General features: G+C 38.8%; 1 protein-coding gene across 1 annotated transcript; it reads left to right on the top strand.

Moving 5' to 3' along the window:
* Positions 1-309: 309 nt before the first annotated feature.
* On the top strand, positions 310-3,079 carry LOC133077297 (TAF5-like RNA polymerase II p300/CBP-associated factor-associated factor 65 kDa subunit 5L). Its single transcript, XM_061172019.1, is given in 5 exon segments — positions 310-478; positions 481-834; positions 837-1,285; positions 2,287-3,002; positions 3,004-3,079. Coding segments are annotated over 5 exon segments (1,758 nt in total). The 5' UTR covers positions 310-315.
* Positions 3,080-26,058: the final 22,979 nt, after the last annotated feature.

The raw sequence follows: 26,058 nt of genomic DNA, 5'->3' as shown, positions 1-26,058 counted from the left end.
CAGTGTTCCTACAGATTATACCCTATTAAAAGTTATTATAAAATAATGGCCATAATTTCTTGTGCTATAAAAGGTATCCTTGGAGACGGTCGCACGTCGAGGCCCGAGCGGCCCGGCCCAGCCCGCGGAGGCTCCGTGTCAATCAGTCATGGGGCTGCAGCCCAGAGCCGCCACGGGGGTGGCGGGGCGCGGGGCGCGGGGGCCCGGCTGAGCCGGCCGCGGAGCGCGAGCCTGCCGCGGAGACGACGGAGGCGGACGCGGGGCGACCCCGGCGGCGGCGGCGGTGGGAGCAGGAGCCGCCTTGGATGTTCAGTCATGAAACGGGTACGCACCGAGCAGATCCAGATGGCCGTGTCCTGCTACCTCAAACGCCGGCAGTACGGGGACGCGGACGGCCCGCTGAAGCAAGGCCTGCGGCTGTCGCAGAGCACCGAGGAGATGGCCACCAGCCTCACAGTCCAATCAGAATCTGGTTGTGCCAAATAGTGTCTGCGGCCTCTTGCCAGGCAGAGCCCCAGCAATATGAAGTGCAGTTCTGACGGCTGTGGAATTTCCTCACCGATTCTGAATCCCAGCACAGCCACGAAGTGATGCCTCTCCTCTACCCTCTCTTTGTCTACCTCCACCTCAACCTGGTCCAGAACAGTCCCAAGAGCACAGTGGAAAGCATTTACAGCCGCTTCCATGGAATGTTTCTGCAGAATGCCAACCAGAAGGACGTCATCGAGCAGCTGCAGACCACCCAGACCATCCAGGACATCCTGTCTAACTTCCGGCTGTGGGCCTTCCTGGACAACAAGTACGTGGTCCACCTGCAGGAAGACAGCTACAACTACTTCTCCGTTACCTCCAGAGTGACAATAACACCGCGCTGTGCAGAGTCCTCACCTGGCACATCCACCTGGACGTGCAGCCCGCCAAGAGGACGGACTACCAACTCTACGCCAGCGGCGGCCCCTCCCGGGGCAAGGGCGGCGGCCTGGAGCCTGCCGACGTGCCCGCGCCCATCCTGCAGAACGAGGCCGCGCTGGAGGTCCTGCAGGAGAGCATTAAACGTGTCAAGGACGGCCCCCCCTCTCTCAGCACCATCTGCTTCTACGCCTTCTACAACACGGAGCAGCTGCTGAACACGGCGGAGGTCTCCCCGGACAGCAAGCTGCTCGCCGCTGGCTTTGACAACTCCTGTATAAAACTGTGGAGTCTGCGTTCCAAGAAGTTAAAATCCGAACCCCATCAAGTAGACATGTCCCGCATCCACTTGGCTTGTGATATCCTGGAGAAGGAAGCTTACGAGGCAAGCTGGTCCAAGAAGCTTCATCCTACCCCCTGCTCTTCCAGTGAGGTCACTTGACTTTATGAATTCCAGGGTGAGGATGGCTGCAGTTATAAGGAGCTTGTCCGCGAGAGAATGAACGGAGAGTGGCTTTGAACACAGTGTGCTTGTGGGGAAGAGGATGAGGAGAGGGGCTCTCCCCCCACACCACGAGTCGTCTTTCTGCCACACGTAAGAATTCATTTCCAAGACTCACATGAGTCACTTGGCTTTATTTAGAGCAATTCTGAATCCACGTCTCGTTTGTTACCTTGGGAAAATATTTGAGACCCTCCAGAAAGTCACGGTTTCAAAACTGTTCTTTCCTTTTGGACACCAGCCATTCATGCCTGGTCACAGGACGTGAGCATAATTTACTGATGGCTGCACCTTCCTGGCCTACTGTTATTTCTGTGGTATGTCCAGGTTTTATTTTTGGTTGAACTCCCACAGCGGTTCTGTAGAAAAATCTCGAAGTGAAACCACGCCTGCCTCCATCACTGGCCCCAGGCATGGTAGTAACAGGCACGTGGGGATTTTTCTAAATGGACTAGAGACAGGGAGCAGCGTGGCCTACAAAGCAGCTGAGACTGATGGGCGAAGATATGCCAGTAGAATAAAAGCATCTAAGAACATAAGTTCAAAAGTACATCTTTCGAGTGATCGGCTCTGGAAATCGGTTCTCCTCAACCTAAGAGTAAGGTCCACAGTCATCGCTCTGCACTAACAGCCTTGCTGTAGTCTTAGCTGCGAGGTGAATTTAAGGAAGGCAGTTTGTAAGTTGTAGGAGACATTTTATTCGGATATGCAATTAAGAGTTCTTCTCCTGGAGTCACCCTAAAGAACAGGGTCATTTACTGAGTAGGTGCTGTTTCCCAAGCAGGTCTGTTTGTTTCTAGACGTTTGTTTTCCATGACGGACCACTAAACACTCTTTTCTTGTGTGTGTGTGTGCGCATGCATGTGTCCCCGCAGGACGATGAGGACGATAACGCAGGCACAGAGATGAGGGTCCTGCGGGGACACTGCGGGCCAGCGTACAGCACCAGGTTCCTTGCAGACAGCTCAGGGCTGCTCTCCTGCTCTGAGGACATGTCCATCAGGTACTGGGACCTCGGCAGCTTCACCAACACCGTGCTGTACCGGGGCCACGCCTACCCCGTGTGGGACCTGGACATCAGCCCGCACAGCCTGTACTTCGCCAGCGGGTCCCACAACCGCACGGCCAGGCTGTGGTCGTTTGATCAGACTCACCCGCTGCGCATCTACACCGGGCACCTGGCGGACGTGGACTGCATCAAGTTCCACCCCAATTCCAACTACTTAGCCACGGGCTCGACCGACAAGACGGTCCAGCTGTGGAGCACCCAGCAGGGGAACTTGGTGAGGCTCTTCACGGGCCACCGCGGCCCTGTGCTCTCTCTGGCCTTTTCCCCCAATGGTAAGTACTTGGCGTCGGCGGGCGAGGACCAGCGGCTGAAGCTGTGGGACTTGGCGTCCGGGACGCTCTACAAAGAGCTTCGGGGCCATACGGACAGCATCACAAGCCTCACCTTCAGCCCGGACAGCAGCCTGATCGCGTCGGCCTCCATGGACAACTCGGTGCGCGTCTGGGACATCAGGAGCATGCACTGCAGCGCACCCGCCGACGGCTCGTCCAGCGAGCTGGTGGGCGTCTACACCGGCCAGATGAGTGTGTAGCGTGCAGTTCATGGCCTGCAACCTCCTGCTGGTGACCAGAATCACACAAGAAAATCAGGAACATTGATTTTTATCTCTGATGTAACGGACTGGGGCGTGCGAAGGGCTCCAGACGGCAGGTCTTAGGACAGACGGATGGAATCACTGACTGACTGTGAAGGACTCCCCGTGTCCCCCCGCATACCCCCTTGTGCCCCCTCGTCCCGTGGACATCCCGAGCCCGCCACCCTTCGCTCAGCCCCCAAGTGTGGAAGGACGGGGAAGGAAGGGCAGTGACGGGGAACGAACGTGAGATCAAGAATTACTGAGATCCCGCTGTGTCCTCGTGCCGGCCCCTTCCTGTCTCTGGAGCCATGGTGCCCTCACCTTGCCGGGGCTGCACTTGGCCAGAGGAGGTTTGCTGGGCGCCCTCCCCAGGAGCAGTGCTCTAGGGTCACTGGGTGGAAGGGACTCTATCTGGGTAGAATTCGGGGGCAGGAACTAGGAAAGGGGGCGGGGTCATCCTGGCAAATGTCTTTCCTTTTTCGTGATTACAGAGAACCAGGATTTTTTATTATTGTTATTATAATTATAATTATTATTATTAATGAGAAGAGGAAACCTAGCACTGGCAGAGGGGGCCTTCTCTGCTCTCATCTTTCAGGTTTTACTCCTGGCACTGGCTGTGATACTTGGAATTTTGAGGTTCAGGGAATTCAGAGAATCTGGTCGTACAGTGTATTGGGAGAAAGGGAAAATTTCTGGGTGACAGATTGATCACTCCGGCTGACATGTTTCTAGAAGTGGGTGGGTGGCTTTGATTGAGAAAGTCTTGGGCTCTTGCAGTGATGGTGGGATAGATTCTTTTCGTGGCTGCACTTCTTTACAATTCTCTCCACTGAAAGGACAGATTGTGGTAAAGAAATGAAAATAATTGGAAGTGAGAAGTCAAAAGATAGAATTAGAAAATGTTGAATTTCCAAATGATTCTGAGGTGTGGCTTTTCCAGCGTCTTTTCCCCCTGAGATTGTCCCTCCCACCTCCTGCTTTGCAATAGCACTTTAATGAACAGTCTGTGAAACAAATCTTAAGCACGAACACACACGTCGAAAACTATGCTCTGAGGATAAAGCAACTTCTAATTTGTGGAAAAAGGATTAAATATTTCTGTTTTCTGAAAAGAGTTATTTTGTATTTTGTTTTCTATTAAAATGTATTTAGTTTCAAGAAAAAGAAAGGTATCCTTGTTGCTTATATATTTTATACATAGTGGTTTGTGTCTTTTAATTCTACACCCCTAATTTTCCCATCTTCTCTTCACTCATCCCTTTGGTAACCACTAATTTGTTGTCTATACTTGTGAGTTTCTCTGTTTTGCATATACATTCACTTGAATTATATTTTAGATTCCACATATAAGTGATATCATTCAGTATTTGTCTTTCTCTGACTGACTTACTTCACTAAGCATAATAATCTCTAGGTACATTCACCTTGCTGTAAATGGCAGAATTTCATTCTTTTTATGGATGAGTAATATTCCATGTACACATTCTCCTACATCTTCCTTACCTATTCATATGTGGATGGGCATTTGGGTTGCTTCCACATCTTGGCTATTGTAAACAGTGCTGCTATAAACGTTGGGTTGCATGTACTTTTTTGAATTAGTGGGGTTTTTTTCTCAATATATAACCAGGAGTCAAATTGCTGGATCATATAGTAGTATTATTTCTAGTTTTTTGAGGAATCTCTACACTATTTTCCATAGTGGATGCACCAATTTACAGTCCCACCAACAACATACAAGGGATCCCTTTTCTCCACATCCTCTCCAACATTTGTCATTTGTAGACATTTTGATGATAGCCATTCTGACAGGTGTGAGGTGATATCTCATTGTTGTTTTGATTTGCATTTCTCTAATAATTAGCGATGTTCAGCATCTTTTCATGTGTCTGTTAGCCATCTTTATGTTTTCTTCAGAAAAATGTCTATTCAGGTCTTCTGCCCATTTTTTCATTGGTTTGTTTGGTTTTTTTGATACTGAGTTGTATGTGCTGTTTCCATATTTTGTATATTTACCTCCTGTTGGTCATATTATTTCCAAATATTTTCTCCCTTTCAGTAGGTGGTCTTTTCAATGTGTTGATGGTTCCCTTTGTTGTGTAAAAGCTTTTAAGTTTAATTAGGTCCCATTTGTTTACTTTTACTTATTTTTCCTTTGCCCAAGGAGACAGATCCAAAAAATATTGCTACAAGTTACATGAAAGATTTTTCTGCCTACGTTTTCTTCTAGGATTTTTATGGTTTTAGATTTTACATTTAGGTCTTTAATCTATTTTGAGATTATTTTTGAATATGGTGTGAGGTAAAGTTCTAATCTCATTGTTTTACATGTAGCTGTCTAGTTTTTCCAGTACTTCTTGTTGAAGATACTGTCTTTTCTCCATTGTATATTCTTACCTCGTCTGTCGTATTTTCATTGACCATAGATATATGGGCTTATTTCTGGACCATCTATTTTGTTCCACTGATCTATGTATCTGTTTTGTGCCAATACCATGCTGTTTTGATTACTTTAGTTTTCTAGTATTCTGAAGTCTGTGAGGGTGATGCTTTCAACTTTGTTCTTTTTTCTCAAGATTGCTTATGCAATTTAGGGTCTTTTGTGGTTCCATGTGAATTTTAGAATAATTTGTTCTAGTTCTGTGGGAAATATCATGGTTATTTTGATAGGGGTTGCATTAAGTCTGTAGGTTGTTTTGGGTGGTATGGCCATTGTAACAATATTAATTCTTTAAATCCAACAGCACAAGATATCTTTCCATTTCTTTCTATGATCTTTAATTTCCTTCATCAATGTTTTATATTTTTCAGAATTCACATCTTTCACTTCCTTGTTTAATTTTATTCCTAAGTATTTTATTCTTTTTGATGCAATTTTAAGTGGGATTTCTTTTTTACTTTCTCTTTCTGACTGTATATTGAAAAGCAACAGATTTTTGTACATTCAGCTTCTATCCTGGAACTTTGCTGAACTCACTTATTAGTTCTAATAGTCTTTGGGTGGAGACTTTGGGTCTTCTATATAAAGTATCATGTCATCTGCAAATAGTGACAGTTTAACTTTTCCCATTTCAACTTGGATGCCTGTTATCTCTTTTTCTTGTCTGATTACTGTGTCTAGGACTTCCATTACTTATGATAAATAGAAGTGGTGAGAGTGGGCATCTTTGTCTTGTTCCTGAATTCAGTGAGAAGGTTTTCAGCTTTTCACCTTTGAGTGTCATGTTGGCTGTGGGTTTGTCTTAACTGGCCTTTATTATGTTGAGATGTGTTCCCTTTATAACCACTTTGATGAGAGTGTTTATCATGAATGAATGTTGAATTTTTGTCAACTGCTTTTCCTGTGTCTATTGAGATGATAGTGAGATTTTCTTCCTTTGTTTTAATGTGGTGTATCACATTGATTGATTTGAGAATGTTGAAGCATTCTTGTGCCCCAACTTGATCATGATGAATGATCCTTTTTATATATTGTTGAATTTGGTTTGCTAACATTTTGTTGAAGAGTTTTGTATCTATATTCATCAAAGGTATTGACCTGTAATTTTCTTTTTTTGTCTAGTTTTGATATCAAGGTAATGGTGACCTTACAAAATGAATTTGGGAATGTTTTGTCCTCTTCATTTTTTGGAATAGTCTAAGAAGAATAGGTATTAATTCTTCTTCATATGTTCAGTAGAATTACCCTGTGAAGCCATCCAGTCCTGAAATTTATTTGCTTGAATTTTTTTTTTTAATACAAATTCAATGTCACTGCTAGTGATAGATCTGTTCAATTATCTGTTTCTTCTCCATTCAATCTTGGCAGGTTTTATGTTTCTGGAAATTTGTCCATTTCTGCTTTGTTGTCCAATTTGTTGGCATGTGACTGTTCATAGTATTCTCTTATTATTATTGTTCTCTGTGGTATCAATTGTTATTTCTCCTCTTGCATTTATTTTGTTTATTTGGGTCCTCTTTCTTTTCTTCTTTCTTTTCTTCTTTACTTCTTCCTGGCTTAAAGTTTATCAGTTTTGTTTATCTTTTATAAAACAAGCTCTTGGTTTTGTTGATCATTTCTATTGTTTTTTATTTTTTTAATCTCTATTCTGTTGTTTCTTCTCTGATCTTTATTATTTCCTTCCTTCCACTGAATTTGGGCTTTGTTTATTCTTCTTTTTCTAATTCTTGTAGGTGATAGATTAGGATTTTGCTTGTTTCTTAAGGAAGGCCTGTAATGCTATGAACTTCCCTCTTAGAACTACTTTTGCTCCATCCCATTGATTTTGGAGTATTGTATTTTCATTTTCCTTTGTCTCAAGGTATTTTCTGGTTTCCTTTTTGATTTCTTCATTGACCCAGTGATTTTTTTTAGTAGCATGTTGTTTACTCTCCACATGTTTGTTCTTTTACCGTATTTCTTTCTGTATTTGATTTCTAGTTTCATACTGTTCTGATTAGAAAAAAATACTTGATATATCTTCTATCCTCTTAAATTTGTTGAGACTTGTTTTGTGGCCTAGCATGTGGTTTATCCCAGCAAACATTCTGGGTACATTTGAAAAGAATTTTAATTCTAAGTTTTGGAGGTAATGTCCTGTAGATATCTATTAAGTTCAACTGGTCTACTATGTCACTTAAGACCACTGGTTCCTTATTGATATTCTGTCTGGATAATCTGTCCATTGATAGATGTATGGTGTTAAAGTCCCCCTACTATTATGGTATTATTGTCAATTTCTCCCCTTATGTCTGTTACTATTTGCTTTATATCAATATATTTAGGTGCTCCTGTATTGAGTGCAAATATGTTAACAAGTGTAATACTCTCTTCTTCTACTGATCCCTTTATCATAATGTAATGCCCTTCTTTGTCTCTTTTATAGCCTTTGTTTTAAAGTCTATTTTGTCTGATATGAGTATTGCTACCCCTGTTTTCTTGTTGTTCCCATTTGCATGGAATATCTTTTACAACCTCTCACTTTCAGTCTGTGTGTGTCTTTAGCCCTGAAGTGAGTCTATTTTAGGCAGCATATTGAAGGGTCTTGGTTTTTTAATCTGGTTAGCTACCTTGTCTTTTGATCACAGCACTTAGTCCATTGACTTTTAAAGTAATTATTGATAGATATGTAGTTATTGTCATTTTATTACTTGTTTTATGGTTGTTTCTGTACTTCTTCTCTGTTCATTACTTCTTTTAGTTTCTTCCCTTGTGGCTTGATGATTTTCTTTAGTAGTATTCTCGTATTCCTTTCTTTTTGGTTCTTGTGTATCTATTGTAGGTTTTTGATTTGTGGTTACCATGGGATTTCTATATGTTGACCCATAATTATAACTACTGTTTTAAACTGGTAGTCATTTAAGTTCAAATACAGTCTAAAGATCTACATTTTTTATTCCCCTCCCCCACATTTTGTTTCTGATTTCCTATTTCACATCTTCATGCTTATCCCTTAACTGTTTATTGCAGTTAAAATTGATTTTACATTTTTTTGTCTTTTTAATCTACATACTGGATTAGTTAAGTAGTCTTCAATCCTTACTATATATTTTCCTTTCCAATTGGGATTTTCCCTTTCCTATAGATTTTTACTTCTTTTCCATATGGAAAAGACCCTACAACACTTCTTTTAAGGTAGATTTAGTATTGCTGAATTCTTTTAGTTTTTGTTTGTCTGAGATGTTATCTTTCCTTCTATTCTAAATGATAATCTTACTGGACAGAGTATCCTATGCTGCAGGCTTTTCTCTTTCAGTACTTTGAGTATATCATGACACTCCATTCTGGCCTGCAAATTTCTGCAAAGAAATTAGCTGATAGTTTTATGGGTATTTCCTTGTAAATGACTCTTTTTCTCTAGCTACCTTTAGAATTCTTTCTTTATCTTTAACTTTTGCCATTTTAATTATGATATGTGTTGGTGTGGGTCTGTTTGGGTTCATCTTTTTGGGGACCTTCTGTGCTTCCTGTGCCTGGATATCTGCTTCCTTCTTCAGGTTTGGGCAGTTTTCAGCCATAAAATGAGAGATAAAACATAATGAGAATGTTTGGACAAATTATTTCAGAGATCTCTTAAATTGCTTTCATTTTTTAAAATTTGTTTTTCTTTCTGCTGTTCTGATAGGGTGATTTCCATTATTCTATTTTCCAGATCACTTATGCATTCTTCCATATCACTTAGTCTGCTGTTCATTCCTTCTAGTGTGTTTTTTATTTCAGTTACTGAATTACTCATTTTTCATTGGTTCATTTTTATATTTTCTAGTTTCTTGTTAAAATTCTCAGTGTTTAGGTCAATTCTTTTTCTTAATTCAGTTAACATTTTTATTATCAATATTTTGAATTCTTTATCTGGTAATTTTTAAATTTCTGTTTCATTATTTATGTTTTCAGGGTTTTTCTCTTGCTCTTTCAATCGAGAGTAGTTCCTCTGCCTTTTCATTTTTACTTAACTTTCTCTGCCTCTATGAATTTAGGTGAAACAGTTACCTTTTGCAGGTCTAGAAGAGTTGTTCTTATGTGGGAGTATCCCTATGCGATTGCATGTGCCAAATGCCTTTGGTGGGAGGGCTGGTTTCATGTGGATGCTGTCACACTTTTCCTCATTTTTGCCAGCAGCTATCACCTTGGTAAGAGGTGGAGCTGGATATGGAGGGGCTAAAGCCAGACTGGGTATGAGGCAAGACTGGGTATGAGGCAAGTGTCTGATCCCAAGATACTGGAGAAGAAACTTTGAGGGTTGAGCTTGATCTGGCTCTGTTCCCTATGGGTTTTTCCCTCTCCTTGCACTGGGATCTATGCCCCACAGGAGGGGAGTGTTGAAGCAAGTGAAGCCCATTCACATACAGAGGTCAGATGGGCTGCCTGTGTATGCATCTGCAGCTCTGCTCAGACACTGTCCACAGTTACTCTGCTCATGGCTGCTCCAGATCCAGTGCCACACTGTGGTAGGGAGTGAGGGGTGCCAGCGCCTTTGCTAGGCTAGGGCTGCAGTACATGACAAGGCAGTCATGAGAAACTTGGCAGCCTCTAGAGCAGACCTCTCTCCATCCTGCCTCAAGGACAAGACCCCTTTCCTTTTCATAGATATCACTCTCCCCAGCCTCTGCCATCCTACCCTGTTGTGGAACGGCTCTACAGGGAAGGCAGGGCCCATGTGGTTTCTCTGCCTGTATGGGGGTGTGGCGGTGGGCTGTGGTAGAGTAGCTGTTGTCTGGAAATGGGCTGCTTCTGGACCACTGCTTGAGTAAGCACCAACAATGGCTGCTGCAGTCCCACCCAGGCTCTGATCCAGGGTATGGTGGCCTCTGCATCCCAAGGTTGAGTGTTTTCCCTGGCCTTTGCCACCCCAGATCTAGTGCCATTCCATGGCCTGGAGTGAGCAGGGCCAGAGCATTTGCTCAGCTTGGGCCGGGGCATGCAGCAAGGCAGTTGCCAGATTTATGGCATCTGCTAGAGCAGACCTCTCTCTGCCCTACCTCTGGGGCTAGCGAGTACACACATGTTTCTCATGAGTGGAGTTCAGTCTTCTCCAGCTTTTCTCTGTCCCAGCAGTTCTCCAACAAGACAAGAGGACTTGTATCCTCTCTGTAGAATCCCAGGACTGAGATTCCCAGTCTGTGGCTTGACGTGTTCACTCCCCTAGGCAAGTGTCAACCATGCAATCTCCCTTTTCCTCTGAGTCCCCTCCCAGGGACACAGGTCCTAATCCAATTGCTTTTCTTCTCTTCCTACTTGATTACATGTGTATTTTTCTTACAGCCTTGGTTGTGCAGTAGTCCTTCTGCCAGTTTCCAGTTAGTTTTCAGTGAGAATTGTTCCACATGTAGATGTATTTTTGATGTGTTTGTGGGGAATGTGAGCTCCATGTCCTCTTACTCTGCTATCTTGATCTCTCCAGCTACATGTTATCAAATTAGAGTTTAACTCAGAAGTTTTTGTGCCTCACCTTTATTCTGAGTTCACCATCTATGATGGTTAACCTAATGTGTCAACTTGATTGGGTAAAGGATGCCCAGATAGCTGGTTAAACATTATTTCTGGGTGTGACTTTGAGAGTGTTTCTAGAAGAAATTAGCATTTGAATCTGTAGACTGAATAAATAATATTGCCCTCACTAATGTGAGTGGGCATCATGCAATATGCTGAGATCTTGAATAGAACAAAAAGATCGAGGAAAGGCAAATTTGTTCTCTGCTTAAACTGGGAAATCCATTTTCTCCTACCATCAAATATTAGTGCTCTTTGTTCTTAGGCATTTGGACTTGGACTGAGACTTATATCATTGACTCCTCTGATTATTAGGCCTTCAACTTTTGACTGGAACCACACCACCAGCTTTCCTGACCTTTTAACCTGCAGACCACAGTTCATGGGACTTCTCAGCCTCCATGATCATGTAAGCCAACCCCTCATAATAGACATCTATCTATATATCATCTATCTATCTATTTATCTATCTATCTATCTATCATCTATCTATTATCTCCTGTTGATTCTGTCTCTCTGGAGAACTCTAGCTAACATACCATCTTATTGTTAAAGCACAAACTTTAATAGTTTTTTTATTGTAGCTCTGAGAACAAGAAATTCTATTAATCTTTTTATGCGTGAGCAAGTCTGTATTTTGCCATCACACTTGAATAATAGCGTGATAGTTTAGCTGGGTACTACATTTTAGATTGGAAGTTATTTTTCCTCAGCACTTTGAATATATTCCATTATTATCTGGGACGTATTAGTGCCAGTGAAAACTCTGCTGTCAATATAACAGTAATATTTTGGCAAGTAATGTCTTTTTTTTTTAATGCCTTTAATGGAGTATAATTGCTTTACAATGTTGTCTTAATTTCTGCTGTATAACAAAGTGAAGCAGCTATAGGTATACATGTACCCCCATATCTCCTCCCTCTTATGTCTCCCTCCCACCCTCCCTATCCCACCCCTCTAGGTGGTCACAAAGCACCAAGCTGATCTCCCTGTGCTATGCAGTTGCTTCCTATGAGCTATTTTACATTTGGTAGTGTATATATGTCAATGCTACTCTCTCACTTCGTCCCAGCTTACCCTTCCCCCTCCCTGTGTCAAGTCTATTCTCTACGTCTGCACTTCTATTCCTGTCCTGCCACTGGGTTCATCAGAAACTTTGTTTTTTTTTTTAGATTCCATATATATGTGTTAGCATATGGTATTTGTTTTTCTCTTTCTGACTTACCTCACTCTGTATGACAGACTCTAGGTTCATCCACCTCACTACAAATAATTAAATATCGTTTCTTTTTATGGCTGAGTAATATTCCATTGTATATATGTGCCACATCTTCTTTATCTATTCATCTGTCGATGGACATTTAGGTTGCTTCTGTGTCCTGGCTATTGTAAATAGTGCTGCAATGAACATTGTGGTATATGTCTATTTTTGAATTATGGTTTTCTCAGGGTATATACCCAGCAGTGGGATTGATGGGTCATATGGTAGTTCTATATATACTTTTTTAAGGAGCCTCCAGACTGTTCTCCATAGTAGCTGTATTCATTTACATTCCCACCAACAGTACAAAAGGGTTCCCTTTTCTCCACACCCTTTCCAGCATTTATTGTTTGTAGATATTTTAATGATGGCCATTCTGACTGGTGTGAGGTGATACCTTACTGTAGTTTTGATTTGCATTTCTCTAATGATTAGTGATGTTGAGCATCCTTTAATGTGTTTGTTTGCAATCTGTATATCTTCTTTGGAGAAATGTCTATTTAGTTCTTTGGCCCATTTTTGGATTGGGTTGTTTGTTTTTTAATATTGAGCTGCATGAGCTGCTTGTATATTTTGGAGATTAACCGTTTGCCAGTTGCTTCATTTGCAAATATTTTCTCCCATTCTGAGGGTTGTTTTTTCATCTTGTTTATGGTTTCCTTTGCTGTGCCAAAGCTTTTAAGTTTCATTAGGTCCCATTTGTTTATTTTTGTTTTCATTTCCATTTTTCTAGGAGCTGGGTCAAAAAGGATCTTGCTGTGATTTATGACATAGAGTGTTCTGCCTATGTTTTCCTCTAGGAGTTTTATAGTGTCTGACCTTACATTTAGGCTTTTAATCCATTTTGAGTTTATTTTTGTGTATAGTGTTAGGAAGTGTTCTAATTTCATTCTTTTACATATAGCTGTCCAATTTTGCCAGCGCAACTTATTAAAGAAGCTGTCTTTTCTCCATTGTATATTCTTGCCTCCTTTATCAAAGATAAGGTGACCATATGTGTGTGGGTTTATCTCTGGGCTTTCTATCCTGTTCCATTGACCTATATTTCTGTTTTTGTGCCAGTACCACACTGTCTTGATTATTGTAGCTTTGTAGTGTAGTCTGAAGTCAGGGAGCCTCATTCTTCCAGCTCCATTTTTCTTTCTCAAGATTGCTTTTTTTATTCGGGGTCTTTTGTGTTTCCATACAAATTGTGAAATTTTTTGTTCTAGTTCTGTGAAAAATGCCATTGGTAGTTTGATAGGGATTGCATTGAATCTGTAGATTGCTTTGGGTAGTATATTCATTTTCACAATGTTGATTCTTCCAATCCAAGAACACGGTATATCTCTCCATTTGTTTGTATCATCTTTAATTTCTTTCATCAGTTTCTTATAGTTTTGTGCATACAGGTCTTTTGTCTCCTTATGTAGGTTTATTCCTAGGCATTTTATTCTTTTTGTTGCGATGGTAAATGGGAGTGTTTCCTTAATTTCTCTTTCAGATTTTTCACCGTTAGTGTATAAGAATGCAAGAGATTTCTGTGCATTAATTTTGTATCCTGCTACTTTACCAAATTGATTGATTAGATCTAGTAGTTTTCTGTTAGCATCTTTAGGACTCTCTGTGTATAGTATCATGTCATCTGCAGACAGTGAAAGTTTTACTTCTTTTCCTATTTGTATTCCTTTAATTTCTTTCTCTTCTCTGATTTCTGTGGCTAAAACTTCCAAAACTATGTTGAATAATAGTGGTGAGAGTGGGCAACCTTGTCTTGTTCCTGATCTTAGAGGAAACGGTTTCAGTTTTTCACCATTAGGAATGATGTTGGCTGTGGGTGTGTCATATATGGTCTTTATTATGTTGAGATAAGTTCCCTCTATGCCTACTTTCTGGAGAGTTTTTATCATAAATAGGTGTTGAATTTTGTCAAAAGCTTTTTCTGCATCTATTGAGATGATCATATGGTTTTTCTCCTTCAATTTTTTAATGTGGTGTATCACATTGATTGGTTTACGTATATTGAGGAATCCTTGCATTCCTGGGATAAACCCCACTTGATCATGGTGTATGATGCTTTTAATATGCTGTTGGATTCTGTTTGCTAGTATTTTGTAATGTCTTTTCAAATAGCTTTTAGCATTACTTATTTGTCTCTGAAGCTGTTAAAGCATGATGTGTCTAGATGTGGATGTATTGTTTATTTTTATTTATACTCCTGGGTACACAGGTTTTTCTACTCAGTTACAAACTCATGGCTTTTTTTCTTAGCTATTCTTTTCAATCCCTTCTTTTGTTACTTAAAAATTTTGGAACCATTTCAGCTATTCTCCTCTTCTCTCTTAATTTCTCTTTTGCACTTTTTAACTTTTTGTTTCTCTTTACAGGATTCTGGAAAAGTCCTCTATAGTAGTCCATTAGTGCTTCTGAATTCATTAATCCATTCTTTGATAACTATAGTATACTGTTTATCTTTTCAATTGCATTTTTAATTTTAATGACCAAATACTTTTTCCATTTTTAATTTTTCTAAGTGGGTCATTTTTGTTGCATTCTTGTTGCAAACTTTTGTTTCCTAGTATCTTCCTCTTATTTAAATGGACATTATGTCTTCAGTCTATTTTTTAAACACCCTAAATACATATATGTTGTTCTATAACTTTATTTGAGAACAAATAAAATTTTATTTTATTATAAAATTTATAATTTTATTTTTATTATAACCATACATTTTTATTAGCTTCTTTCCATAATATTAGATTTCCTTTAAAAAAAACTTAGGAATTTAGTTTTTAGACTCAGTATGAATGGGAATTTATTGTTTTTATTTTTCTTTGTCTCCTACTCTGTGCACCCCTACTTGTCTAGCAGTTTTGCATTTGCCACCACCACTCCTTGCCTTAATACAGAACCAGGTCGTTTATTGGCAGCTTGGAGTTACTGCCTTGAGTGAATTGTAGATTCTGTAAATATGGTTACACAGCCAGTGGGTGGCTAGCTCAGTTCCTGTTCTTAATGTTATATTTATTCCCTAGATCTGCAGCTTTTCATATTTCTTAGCTCTGGGTATCCTTTCACTCTAGAGGGGAAACCCCTTATCCAGTACAAATCTGAATTAATGAGACAAGCTTCCATTTCCTGCCTTGCAAGGAGCATTTTTAGTTTCCTCTCCCCCTTAGAAACTTAATCCCCAGTCACCACTGTTTGATTTAGACTCAGATCCCAACAAGCCAGAGTCATCAACTGCTGTCTCCATTTTTTATTTCTATTTCATTTCTGGTCCAGAGTGGCCTTTTTCCTGTTTTTGAGTTCACTTCTAAGCATGAGGCTTCAGTAAGATCAGAGTTGTAAAAATATATTTGGGAATTATCACTACATGGGTTGTCTTTATAAGATAACTTAGAGATAGTATCTAAAATAAGGAGGTCAAACAAGAACAGAACCCTTGGGAACACCAGCGCTTTAGAACTTATTAGAAGAGTTGTCCATGAAGGAAATCTAGAGAAAACAGTCAGCATCACAAGGTAAAAAACCAGGAGAGTAACATCAAGGAAGTTAAACTAAGGGAGTAGAGACTTTCAAGAGTGAGCATGTATTTAACAGTGTCATATTTCAAAGTCCAATAAGATAAAACTGAAAAGTTTCCAGTGGACATATTCACAAAGAAATCATTGTTGACTTTTATTAGAGCAGTTTCAAAAGAATGGAGAGAAAAGTGTTGGCAAGGATATGGAGAAATTGGAAAACTTACATACTGTTGGAAATGTAAAATGGTACAGTGGCTATGAAAAACAGTATGTCAATTCCTCAAAAAAATTCAAATTACAATATAGTCCAGCATTTTGACTTCTGGGTATATAAGCAAAATAATTGAAAGTAGGGTCTCAAGGAGGTGTTTGTATATCCATGCTCATAGCAGCATTATTCACAATGGCCAAAACGTGGAAGCAACACAAATGTCCATCCATAGATGAATGGATAAAATGTGGTATACATATACAAAGGACTATCATTCAGCCTTAAAAAGAAAGGAAATTCTGACACATGTTATATTATGGATGTGTCTTGAGGATATTATGCTACAAGAAATATGCCAGACATAAAAAGACAAACTGCTGTGTGATTCCACTTACAGGAGGTAGAACAGTCAAATTTATAGAGTCAAAATGTATAATGGTGGTTGCCTAGGGGCTAGAAGTAGGGAATTAAAAGTTGTTGTTTAATGGGTTTTAATTTAAGTTTTGCATGATGAACAGAGTTCTGGAGATTGCACAATGATGTGAATGTACTTAACACTACTGAATTGTACACTTAAAAATGATTAAGATGGTAAAGTACATGTTATGTATACTTTACCACAATTAAAAACAAAAATAAATGAGAAAAACAATGGAGAAGACTGAAGCCAGATAGCAGGAGATTGAGGAGTAGTAAAGGGAAGATGAAAACTATAAAATGTTTATGAAAATCTATTCTTTCAAATATTGTGGTTGAGGGAAACTTTCTGAGCATGAAAGTATTGGAGGAAAACATAAAGATCAACAAATCTAACCACCTAAAATTGAATACATTTGAAAGTCAAAACTTCAGATGAAATAAAGAGGCAAAAACCAAATGAAGGAAAATATTTGTTAGAAAAAAAGAACTACAAACTTAATATTTAAATAGCTAATAATAATAAATAACATGTGCCAGGCAGTGCTGTAAGCTCTTAACATATTTTATCTAATTATTCCTCACAACTATTCTGAGACATAGCAATGATTATTTTCACCCATTTTAAAGATGAGAACTCACGCATACAGTCACTCTGTAACTTAGGTGTTGATGTCTCATAACAAGTGGCAGAGCCAGAGTGAGGCTCAGGAAATCAATTCTAGAGAGTCTATGATCTTAACTACTGGGCTTTAAGAAGAACAGGAACACTCTAATGGGAAAAAAAAAAAGACAAATGACATGAATGGGTTATACTCTAGGGAAGAAAGAAATTGTCAAAACATGTATGTGTTCAGCTCAAAAGTCATCAAAGAAATACAAATGAATGTGTTACCATTGTTTACCTTTCAAGTTGATAGAGATTTCTTCCAGTTATGATACTCAGTGAGCACAGAGTTACAATGAGACAGATTACTGAAGAAATTCAGAAAGGTTGGAAAATCGGTGAAGCAAATAAAACCCACAAAAAAGAAACAAAATAAAGAGCAAATAAGAGTTCAAATGAAGGAGAAAAGTCCTACCATTTTTCTTCTTTTCCTGTTTTCATCTCCATAAGATCTCATATACCTTCAAAATAACCAGTGTAATTGCAGGGGAAACCTTCTTATTGAGGAGCTGACAAAAAGTAAGGACCCTCTCTAAGATGCTTGGGGTCTGTGCAGGTAGGTCACTTGTCATCATCATGGCAAATATAAACAATTGTTCTTCATTGTGACTCTGCCTTAATCAACTACCAGCCAACATGGAGTCAGAGCTTGCTGCCATGGCCTCTCTGCTATGTCTGTCACCAGTTTTTGTTTCTGTTCACACTTTTGTGTTTAACATAATCAAGCCTCTACTCCATACTCTGCTGTTTCCAGGAAAGATCAAGAAGGAAATATTGCATGGATTCACTACAACAGGCTTCTAGGAAGTGACTCATTTCCCTGCAGTTTCATTTCTGTAGTAATCATTTATCAATAATTTCCTAGTTGCACTATGATCCATTGCACACTTTCCCTCCCAACAGATGCAATTAGCTCTTCCTAACTTGTAGTCAGTCTTTCTTTGTTTCCTCTCTTAAGAAATGAAGATATTCAAAGAACAGAAATGTTCACATTCCACTCTTTTGTGAAGAGGTTTAGAGTGTAACAAAGTAATCATTTCTTCTATAATATAGGGTCAGGTTGTCTGCAGGGAAGCAATAATTTTGGGTGTTTTCTTTTTTCTTAACCAGAATTTTAAGTCAGCATATAGCACACTATACACTATATACACTATATTCAACTAACATTTTTTTACCAAAGATTCATTGAGCATCAACAATTTGTCTAGCATAGTTCTGGACCCTCAAGCTATTACAGTCATGAGATAAAGTCTCAGACCTCAAGAGCTTCCAATGGTAGTGTCAAATAAAAAACTGGTACTTGCCATCAGCACTTGCCATGTACCTCTACAAGGATTAAATCATGAGCTGCTGCAGCTGCTGACTTTCAACACCCTCTGAAAGGAGTTCAGGGTGGAGAGCAAAAATGAGGCACTCTGTGCTCTGGGAAAAACTGGCAGAACCAATCTTCAGATAGTTAGATATTTTCAGGAGACGATTTTATGAGCCCAATTCTTGTATCTCCTCATATCTAGAAAAGCACTAAAATCCTTCACAGTGACATCTGCTCTTTGTGACTAGCAGTAACCTTCATGAGACAAGCAGAAACCTTCCACAAAAAAATATGTGCTTGATTGCATGTACACTTCCTTCACCAAAATCACATTTATACTGACCTTCCTCCCTACCTCTTTGGAGCAGTTTCTCAGAGCTATCTGAAATGTTGTCTCCTGGGCTATAGTCCTCATTTTGCCCCAAATAAAACTTAACTCACAACTCTCATGTTGTGCTTTTTTTTTTTCAGTCAGCAGTAGAAAACATACAATAAATTTAAAAAAAAAAAAAAAAAGCTTGAGTACTCCAGAAAATAGAACTGCTATAAAGAAAATATAACAGATGAGAGAAAGAAGTTTAGAAGTTCTTGTTTAGAAGGCTTCTCTGAGGAACTGGCATCTAATAGGAGACTTGAATACTGGGAAGGTGCCAGCCTTAATAATTCCTGGGCTGTCTAGGCCAGGAATAGGTAAGGGGAGAGTAGAGAAGATGAAATCAGAAAGTGAGCAGAAGTAAAGTTTAAAGACAGAGTGAAGAGTTTAAACTTTACTCTGACTGTAATAAACTATTGGGGATTGAGAAGGATGTGATACAATGACCAACCTGGAAAAGTGAGGACAGATTAAATGTTTAATTAAATGTTTCCCCAAATCATCTCCCACTCCAATCCTCGACATGGCTATCCCATCAGGGCGAGAATAAAACTCATCTGAGGGCAATAATTCAGGGCCCTAGAAAAGCCATCCTACCCTGAAAGATCTCTCCCAGGCATCCACATAATGTTTTTCAATAAAAGAAACAGATTCATGTCACTTTCAGAAGTCCCTACTAGGATGCAAATACTAAAAGATCATAATGAACTATTAAAGTCATTAACACATTAGTGTGGATTAACTTGTCGGTTTGCCTCACCTGAAAGACTAGGTGAGTTCGGGAGAGAGGGAGAAGATTTGGAAGACAAAACTCCTTCACAATGGTAACCCATTACCAAAATATCCAGTCGGGGACTCGGGCAATAGAAGTATTGCCACTAGGGCAAGGAAACGTCTGGTGCAGAAGATGGGCCAGATAGCAAACAGAAAGACACTGAGAACAAACCTGAAATGAATGAAAAAACTGGTCTTCCTTAAAGTCAGTACCATGCCTTCCATAGGAACAGCTCATATAGTGAACAGTCATATAGCTTATATTGGTAGCCCTTATTGGCAATAGCTCAGAAATCAGACTTTGAGGAAACCATGTACTTTTATCTTACCTATCTGATAGAAGCAAGAAAAATAAATCAGGAAAGCATCACTCTCCTACAACTTGTAACTTCTAATGTGCTATTTAGTCAACAGGTAACTGCTAACATCAAAACTGTAAAAACAGAATTATCAACATGTTTAGAGATATTGTATCCTATATCTTAGGTTCCAACCTCAGGAACCTAAGCCAAGATTTCCTGTTTATATGTGGGTATTTAAATATACCCTGCTGAAGAATTCAATAGTACTAAACTCATACTGACTTTAAAAATCTAAGGAATGTTCCTAGAATGCCTAAAATAAATCCTCATATTTACTCAGGTAGTCCTCTAGATGCACCTGAAAATAAGTGACATTTTCCTCTGAACTTTCAAACAAAAGGAATTGGAAAACCTAAACCTCTTTTGTCTTAGTTGTTTGTTTTAACTGGAAAACTAGACCGATACTCTATGACAAACATTATATATTTGTTCATGTGTTTGCTTTATCTCTCCCATTTCATTGTAATTTCCTCAAGAAGAGCAGCTGTCTTCTCTTATGCCTCCCTAGAGAACATAGCAGATCCTCATTAAATGCCGTTGACTGACTGACTATCTGACACCACGTAAATGGCAGAACAAAAATAATTGACACCATCCCTACGGAAAAGAATTAAGGACACATAAAATTGACATTTCACATTGCTGATACTCACCTTGTATTTTTCATAGATGAAGTAGAATTCCTAACTTTAGGGTGGCTCCACAAATCCCAAATAACATTCAGACTTTGTTATAGAATTTTTAATTATGTCTTAAAAATTGGCTTATCATGACCAGTAAGTATTGTATTGACCTTAATAAGAGGTTGCCAAATTTAGACCTGTTAGATGAATCTGAATGTTGTTAAATATTTGATGTTTTATTTCCAAATTTCACAGGCAGAAACTGCATACAGGGTCCTTTGCAGATGCCTTCTTCTGCCTTTCTATGTTAATTAACAGAAATCTTTCTGCGGGTTTATCTTCTCTTGGGCATTTTAGCATTGTTGAAGAGGAATATGCTTGTGTGGCTATGGTCAAGTATAATTCTCTTTTGTATATTTAATGATCAAGACAATCAAGGACTTTTTTCTATTTCTGTTATCTTTTACTCTCTGGATGCTTCATGATTATGATGAAGTCTTACTTGATCATATTTACATGAAGTCTTATTTGATGCTGACTTATTCAGTGATGACAAATAATTGAAAGCAAGTATGTAAGAATGCTTAATTTGCATATTATCTGAATGCCATCAGTGTTATTTCACTTCCCTTGCTAAGGATCCTCCCTCACTGACAGGAAAGAATTTGAGAAAAGTTCCTGCTGAGCAGCATTGCTGAATGAGAAGCCAATAATATCTACAAATAATCAGGTCATTTGAATTCTGTGGGGAAAACACTGTGTATCTAACAAGCATCTGAAATTCTGATTTAATATCCTTCTGAAGGAATTCCAATTCTTCAGAAAGACACTCTATCAGAAAGCAGAAGTCTGATTCAGCTGTGGGAGCTCGTTGTCAGGGGTAACCTCAATTGAAAAGAGATTGTATTTAAACTATCTTCAAATCTCAAGGAAGGTGCAGCAAACTTTAATTTTCCTTGTCAGAAAAAGATTCCTTTCTCCTTCGAAAGTGGAAAAAATTACTTCTTTTGCTGGTAAGAAACCCCTGTGGGAATTCATTCATCTGTTGGGACTGTAATTTCTTTACCTGTCTGTGGCAAGGAGAAATCTTCAGGGTTTCAGAAGGAATTTCAGGTCTTCCGGGAAAATGAGAAGGCCAGAAAAGAAACCCAAAACTCTCTTTTATTTGCATCTATTAGCCTCCCAATGAATAGTCCATGTGCTACTGAGTAAGAGTAGTGTAAGGAATTAGACAAGGAATACCTTCTCCAACAGACATTGCCAGGCACACTGCTAGGAGCTGTTTCATTGGTGAATAAGACAGTCTAACCCTTGTCTTCATGGGCCTTATGAATTTGAGGAGAAGAGAGTCCACAAAGATGCTGTTATCACCTAACTTCCTCTGTGAGATCCAAGCAGTTTGTGGAAGAAAATTATGTTTAAGCTCAGACCTAAATGGAGAAAAGCAAAAGGAGAAGACAGGACAGAATCACGAAGTTGAAAAAATTTTTTAAAGGTACTTTTGACATCAAATCAACCTAACATTGGCTCTTCCTTGGATATATCTTTCCCCCCCAACACAACCTCCTCAAGGATTAAAAGCCCTTTAGAAAAATTAATACACTTAACCTTCAAAGCATATCTATTAAGTAAGAACTATCTATCATCATTTTTCAGATGAGGAAACCCAGTCATACAGAGCTTAAGCAACTTTCTCAAGGTCACAAATCTGCAAATGCAGAAATAGGCATTGAAACCTATGCAGTTTGCTCCAAATTTTATGTTCATAACCACTATGGTAAACAACCTCTCCATCTACTGCCAAGCTCAGAAAATATAGTAAATTTTAGCCTGAACTTAAAAATCAGGATTTGACTGAGTAGTTACTGAAAATGGTTAAGAATTATGATAGAAAGCCCAGAGATAAGCCCACGCACATATGGTCACCTTATCTTTGATAAAGGAGGCAAGCATATACAGTGGAGAAAAGACAGCCTCTTCAATAAGTGGTGCTGGGAAAATTGGACAGGTACATGTAAAAGTATGAAATTAGAACACTCCCTAACACCATACACAAAAATAAACTCAAAATGGATTAAAGACCTAAGTGTAAGGCCAGACACTATCAAACTCTTAGAGGAAAACATAGGCAGAACACTGTATGACATAAGTCACAGCAAGATCCTTTTTGACCCAGGTCCTAGAGAAATGGAAATAAAAACACAAATAAACAAATGGGACCTAATGAAACTTAAAAGTTTTTGCACAGCAAAGGAAACCATAAACAAGACCAAAAGACAACCCTCAGAATGGGAGAAAATATTTGCAAATGAAGCAACGGACAAAGGATTAATCTCCAAGATTTACAAGCAGCTCATGCAGCTCAATAACAAAAAAACAAACAACCCAATCCAAAAATGGGCAGAAGACCTAAATAGACATTTCTCCAAAGAAGAGATACAGATTGCCAACAGACACATGAAAGAATGCTCAACATCATTAATCATTAGAGAAATGCAAATCAAAACTACAATGAGGTATCATCTCACACCGGTCAGAATGGCCATCATCAAAAAATCTAGAAACAATAAATGCTGGAGAGGGTGTGGAGAAAAGGGAACCCTCTTGCACTGTTGGTGGGAATGTAAATTGATACAGCCACTATGGAGAACAGTATGGAGGTTCCTTAAAAAACTAAAAATAGAACTACCATATGACCCAGCAATCCCACTACTGGGCATATACCCTGAGAAAACCATAATTCAGAAAGAGTCATGTACCAAAATATTCATTGCAGCTCTGTTTACAATAGCCAGGACATGGAAGCAACCTAGGTGTCCATCATCGGATGAATGGATAAAGAAGATGTGGCACATATATACAATGGAATATTACTCAGCCATAAAAAGAAATGAAATGGAGGTGTTTGTAATGAGGTGGATGGAGTTAGAGTCTGTCATACAGAGTGAAGTAAGTCAGAAAGAGAAAAACAAATACAGTATGCTAACACATATATATGGAATCTAAGGGAAAAAAAAAAAAAAAAAAAAAAAAGAGGTCATGAAGAACCTAGTGGCAAGATGGGAATAAAGACACAGACCTACTAGAGAATGGACTTGAGGATATGGGGAGGGGGAGGGGTGAGATGTGACAGGGTGAGAGAGTGTCATGGACATATATACACTACCAAATGTAAAATAGATAACTTGTGGGAAGCAGCCGCATAGCACAGGGAGATCAGCTCGGTGCTTTGTGACCACCTAGAGGGGTGGGATAGGGAGGGTGGGAGGGAGGGAGATGCAAGAGGGAAGAGATATGGCAACATATGTATATGTGTAACTGATTCACTTTGTTGTAAAGCAGAAGCTAGCACACCATTGTAAAGCAATTATACTTCAATAAAGATGTTTAAAAAAAAAAGAATTATGAATAAATTATCTAATTACACTTATTTTTTAAGTTCTACAAATAAATTCATTTTAGATGTTCCAGGTCCAAAACCCTAATAATATGTGCATTCCACAAATTATCTTATTGAATTCTCAAGAAAACAACACTATGAGATAGGCATTATTAACTTTGCTTTACAGATTTAAAAAATTGAGGTTCAAAGAAATTAAGAAATCTACCAATACACCTTTGTAAGTAGTAGAACTGAGAATCAAACTAGATTGGCTTTGAGATCAAAATCTTGATTTCTTTTTCTGCTACTGTCAGTTATAAACTAACCAAAAAAGTTTGTACAATATTTAGACCTCTAACAGTGACCATTATATTTTATAGGTTCTGAATAACAGACATCTTTTAAAATTATCTATTAACTACCCAAACTTGCTCCTCTTTTGAAGTTGTAGGGATGATGTAAGTATGAGGAAACAGCAGCAGGATAAATTTCTTAAGTCTCTGACTTCAATTCATGTAAAGGTTCAGGCTTTTGAAATTTGGACTGTAAAGTTACCAAGAAAAAGGGAACCTGAATGAGTAAGTGTGAAAGAACTACCTAAGGAATTAAGAAAAATAGAAGGGCTTAAAGGATAAGAAACTGCAAGTGGATATAAGAACCGTAGACAGTGATATGAGCTTATGGGAAGAACGAGGAAGAGGAACTCTGAAGGATGAATCCATATCCCTATATCAGAAAAGTATGTTTAAAACCCTTAGAAATGAGAAAAGGTATTGTCTGGCTAATGCTTCTATAAAATTTCCAGGATATTTATTTTACTACTATTCTTTTTATCTTGCTTAAATACTATTAATACTCCTTTTATCTGATACTTAAGAAATCAATTAAAAATATATCAAATGAAAAAAGGTAAGGCTATTAATTTCTTTCCTCTTGCAAGGTGATTTAATTACAAGTCAGTATCACAAAACTGATGCTGAGATTTTCCCCTTTATAACAAGTGATTCCTGAAGGATTCAGTTCTGTACAATACACAATTTGTTGGCATAAAGATAAGATGGCTTCAGAGTATGCACAATTTATTGTCTTTTGAAGATCAATGAGCTACTTAACAACTTTGTTAAGTTACAAAAAGATGGATAAGCAATAGTTTGTAGACTCCTAAATGTTCTGCCTGTCTGGTTCACTTCTGCTAATTTTTCTATTTTATGGAACTCATTCTGTTCAAATGTACAACATTTCTCATCTTTTTTTCTTTACCCTAAAATGTTTAAAGAAGACAATGAATAGAAGAGTGAAGAAGCTGTATTTCTGTCTCTACCTTTACAAGAGTATGGGAAAATGATAGGATTGACCATGTGACTACTTCTGCCCAACACGTTTAATTCTAGTCCAAGATTAACTAGAGCTCCTTTTCCTACAGCCACAATGACTAACAGTGTTTCAGAAAGTGGTTGCTCTATCAGTCTGGGCCTCATAATAAGGACAGTGTGAATCAGAGGACTGGCTGAGCCATAGGGATATGTAGCATGCATTTGTTATTTTAAGTCACTGAGATTTAGAAGCTGCCTATTACCACCACATTACCTATCCCATCCTATCTCAACAAAGAGACATAAATTCAAGTAAAAAATTCTGGAAAAGTTTAAATGCCAGGCTAAACTGTTCCAAGTTTATTAAATAAATAGTCAATAGGAAATCGCTGAAGGTTTGTGAAGAAAAGGGAATTACTCAATGTAGAGTTTTAAGATCAGTGTGGTCACACAAATAGGATGAATTTCGAGGAAAGAATAATCCAGTGAAAATGATAAGTTCCTGAACAGAGAATAATTGAAAATGAGAGAAGAAAGATGAAAAGTGAAAAATGAGTCTAGCATTTCAAGCCCAAGTGCCTTGAAGACATGTAGTACTACAGTTAATATATAGGACAATCCAACTGATAGCATTGTTTAACTCTGTTAATAACAGTATCATTTTCTTAAACTGATTTTTGAAAGAAAGGTTATTTTAGATGTGTCAGTTTTGGGGTGACTCTGGGTCAGATAAGTCAATATGTCCAATGAAGATATGGAAACAGAAAAGTTCAAAGGTAGAAAATTAGATCTGGGACCCATCTGCATACTGACTGGGTTAGGTAGTTG

Source organism: Eubalaena glacialis, chromosome 17 (assembly GCF_028564815.1).
Source record: "Eubalaena glacialis isolate mEubGla1 chromosome 17, mEubGla1.1.hap2.+ XY, whole genome shotgun sequence".
Lineage (NCBI taxonomy): Eukaryota > Metazoa > Chordata > Mammalia > Artiodactyla > Balaenidae > Eubalaena > Eubalaena glacialis.
The sequence above is the reverse complement of the archived record's forward strand: the minus strand, read 5'-3'. Positions and strand labels throughout refer to the sequence as shown.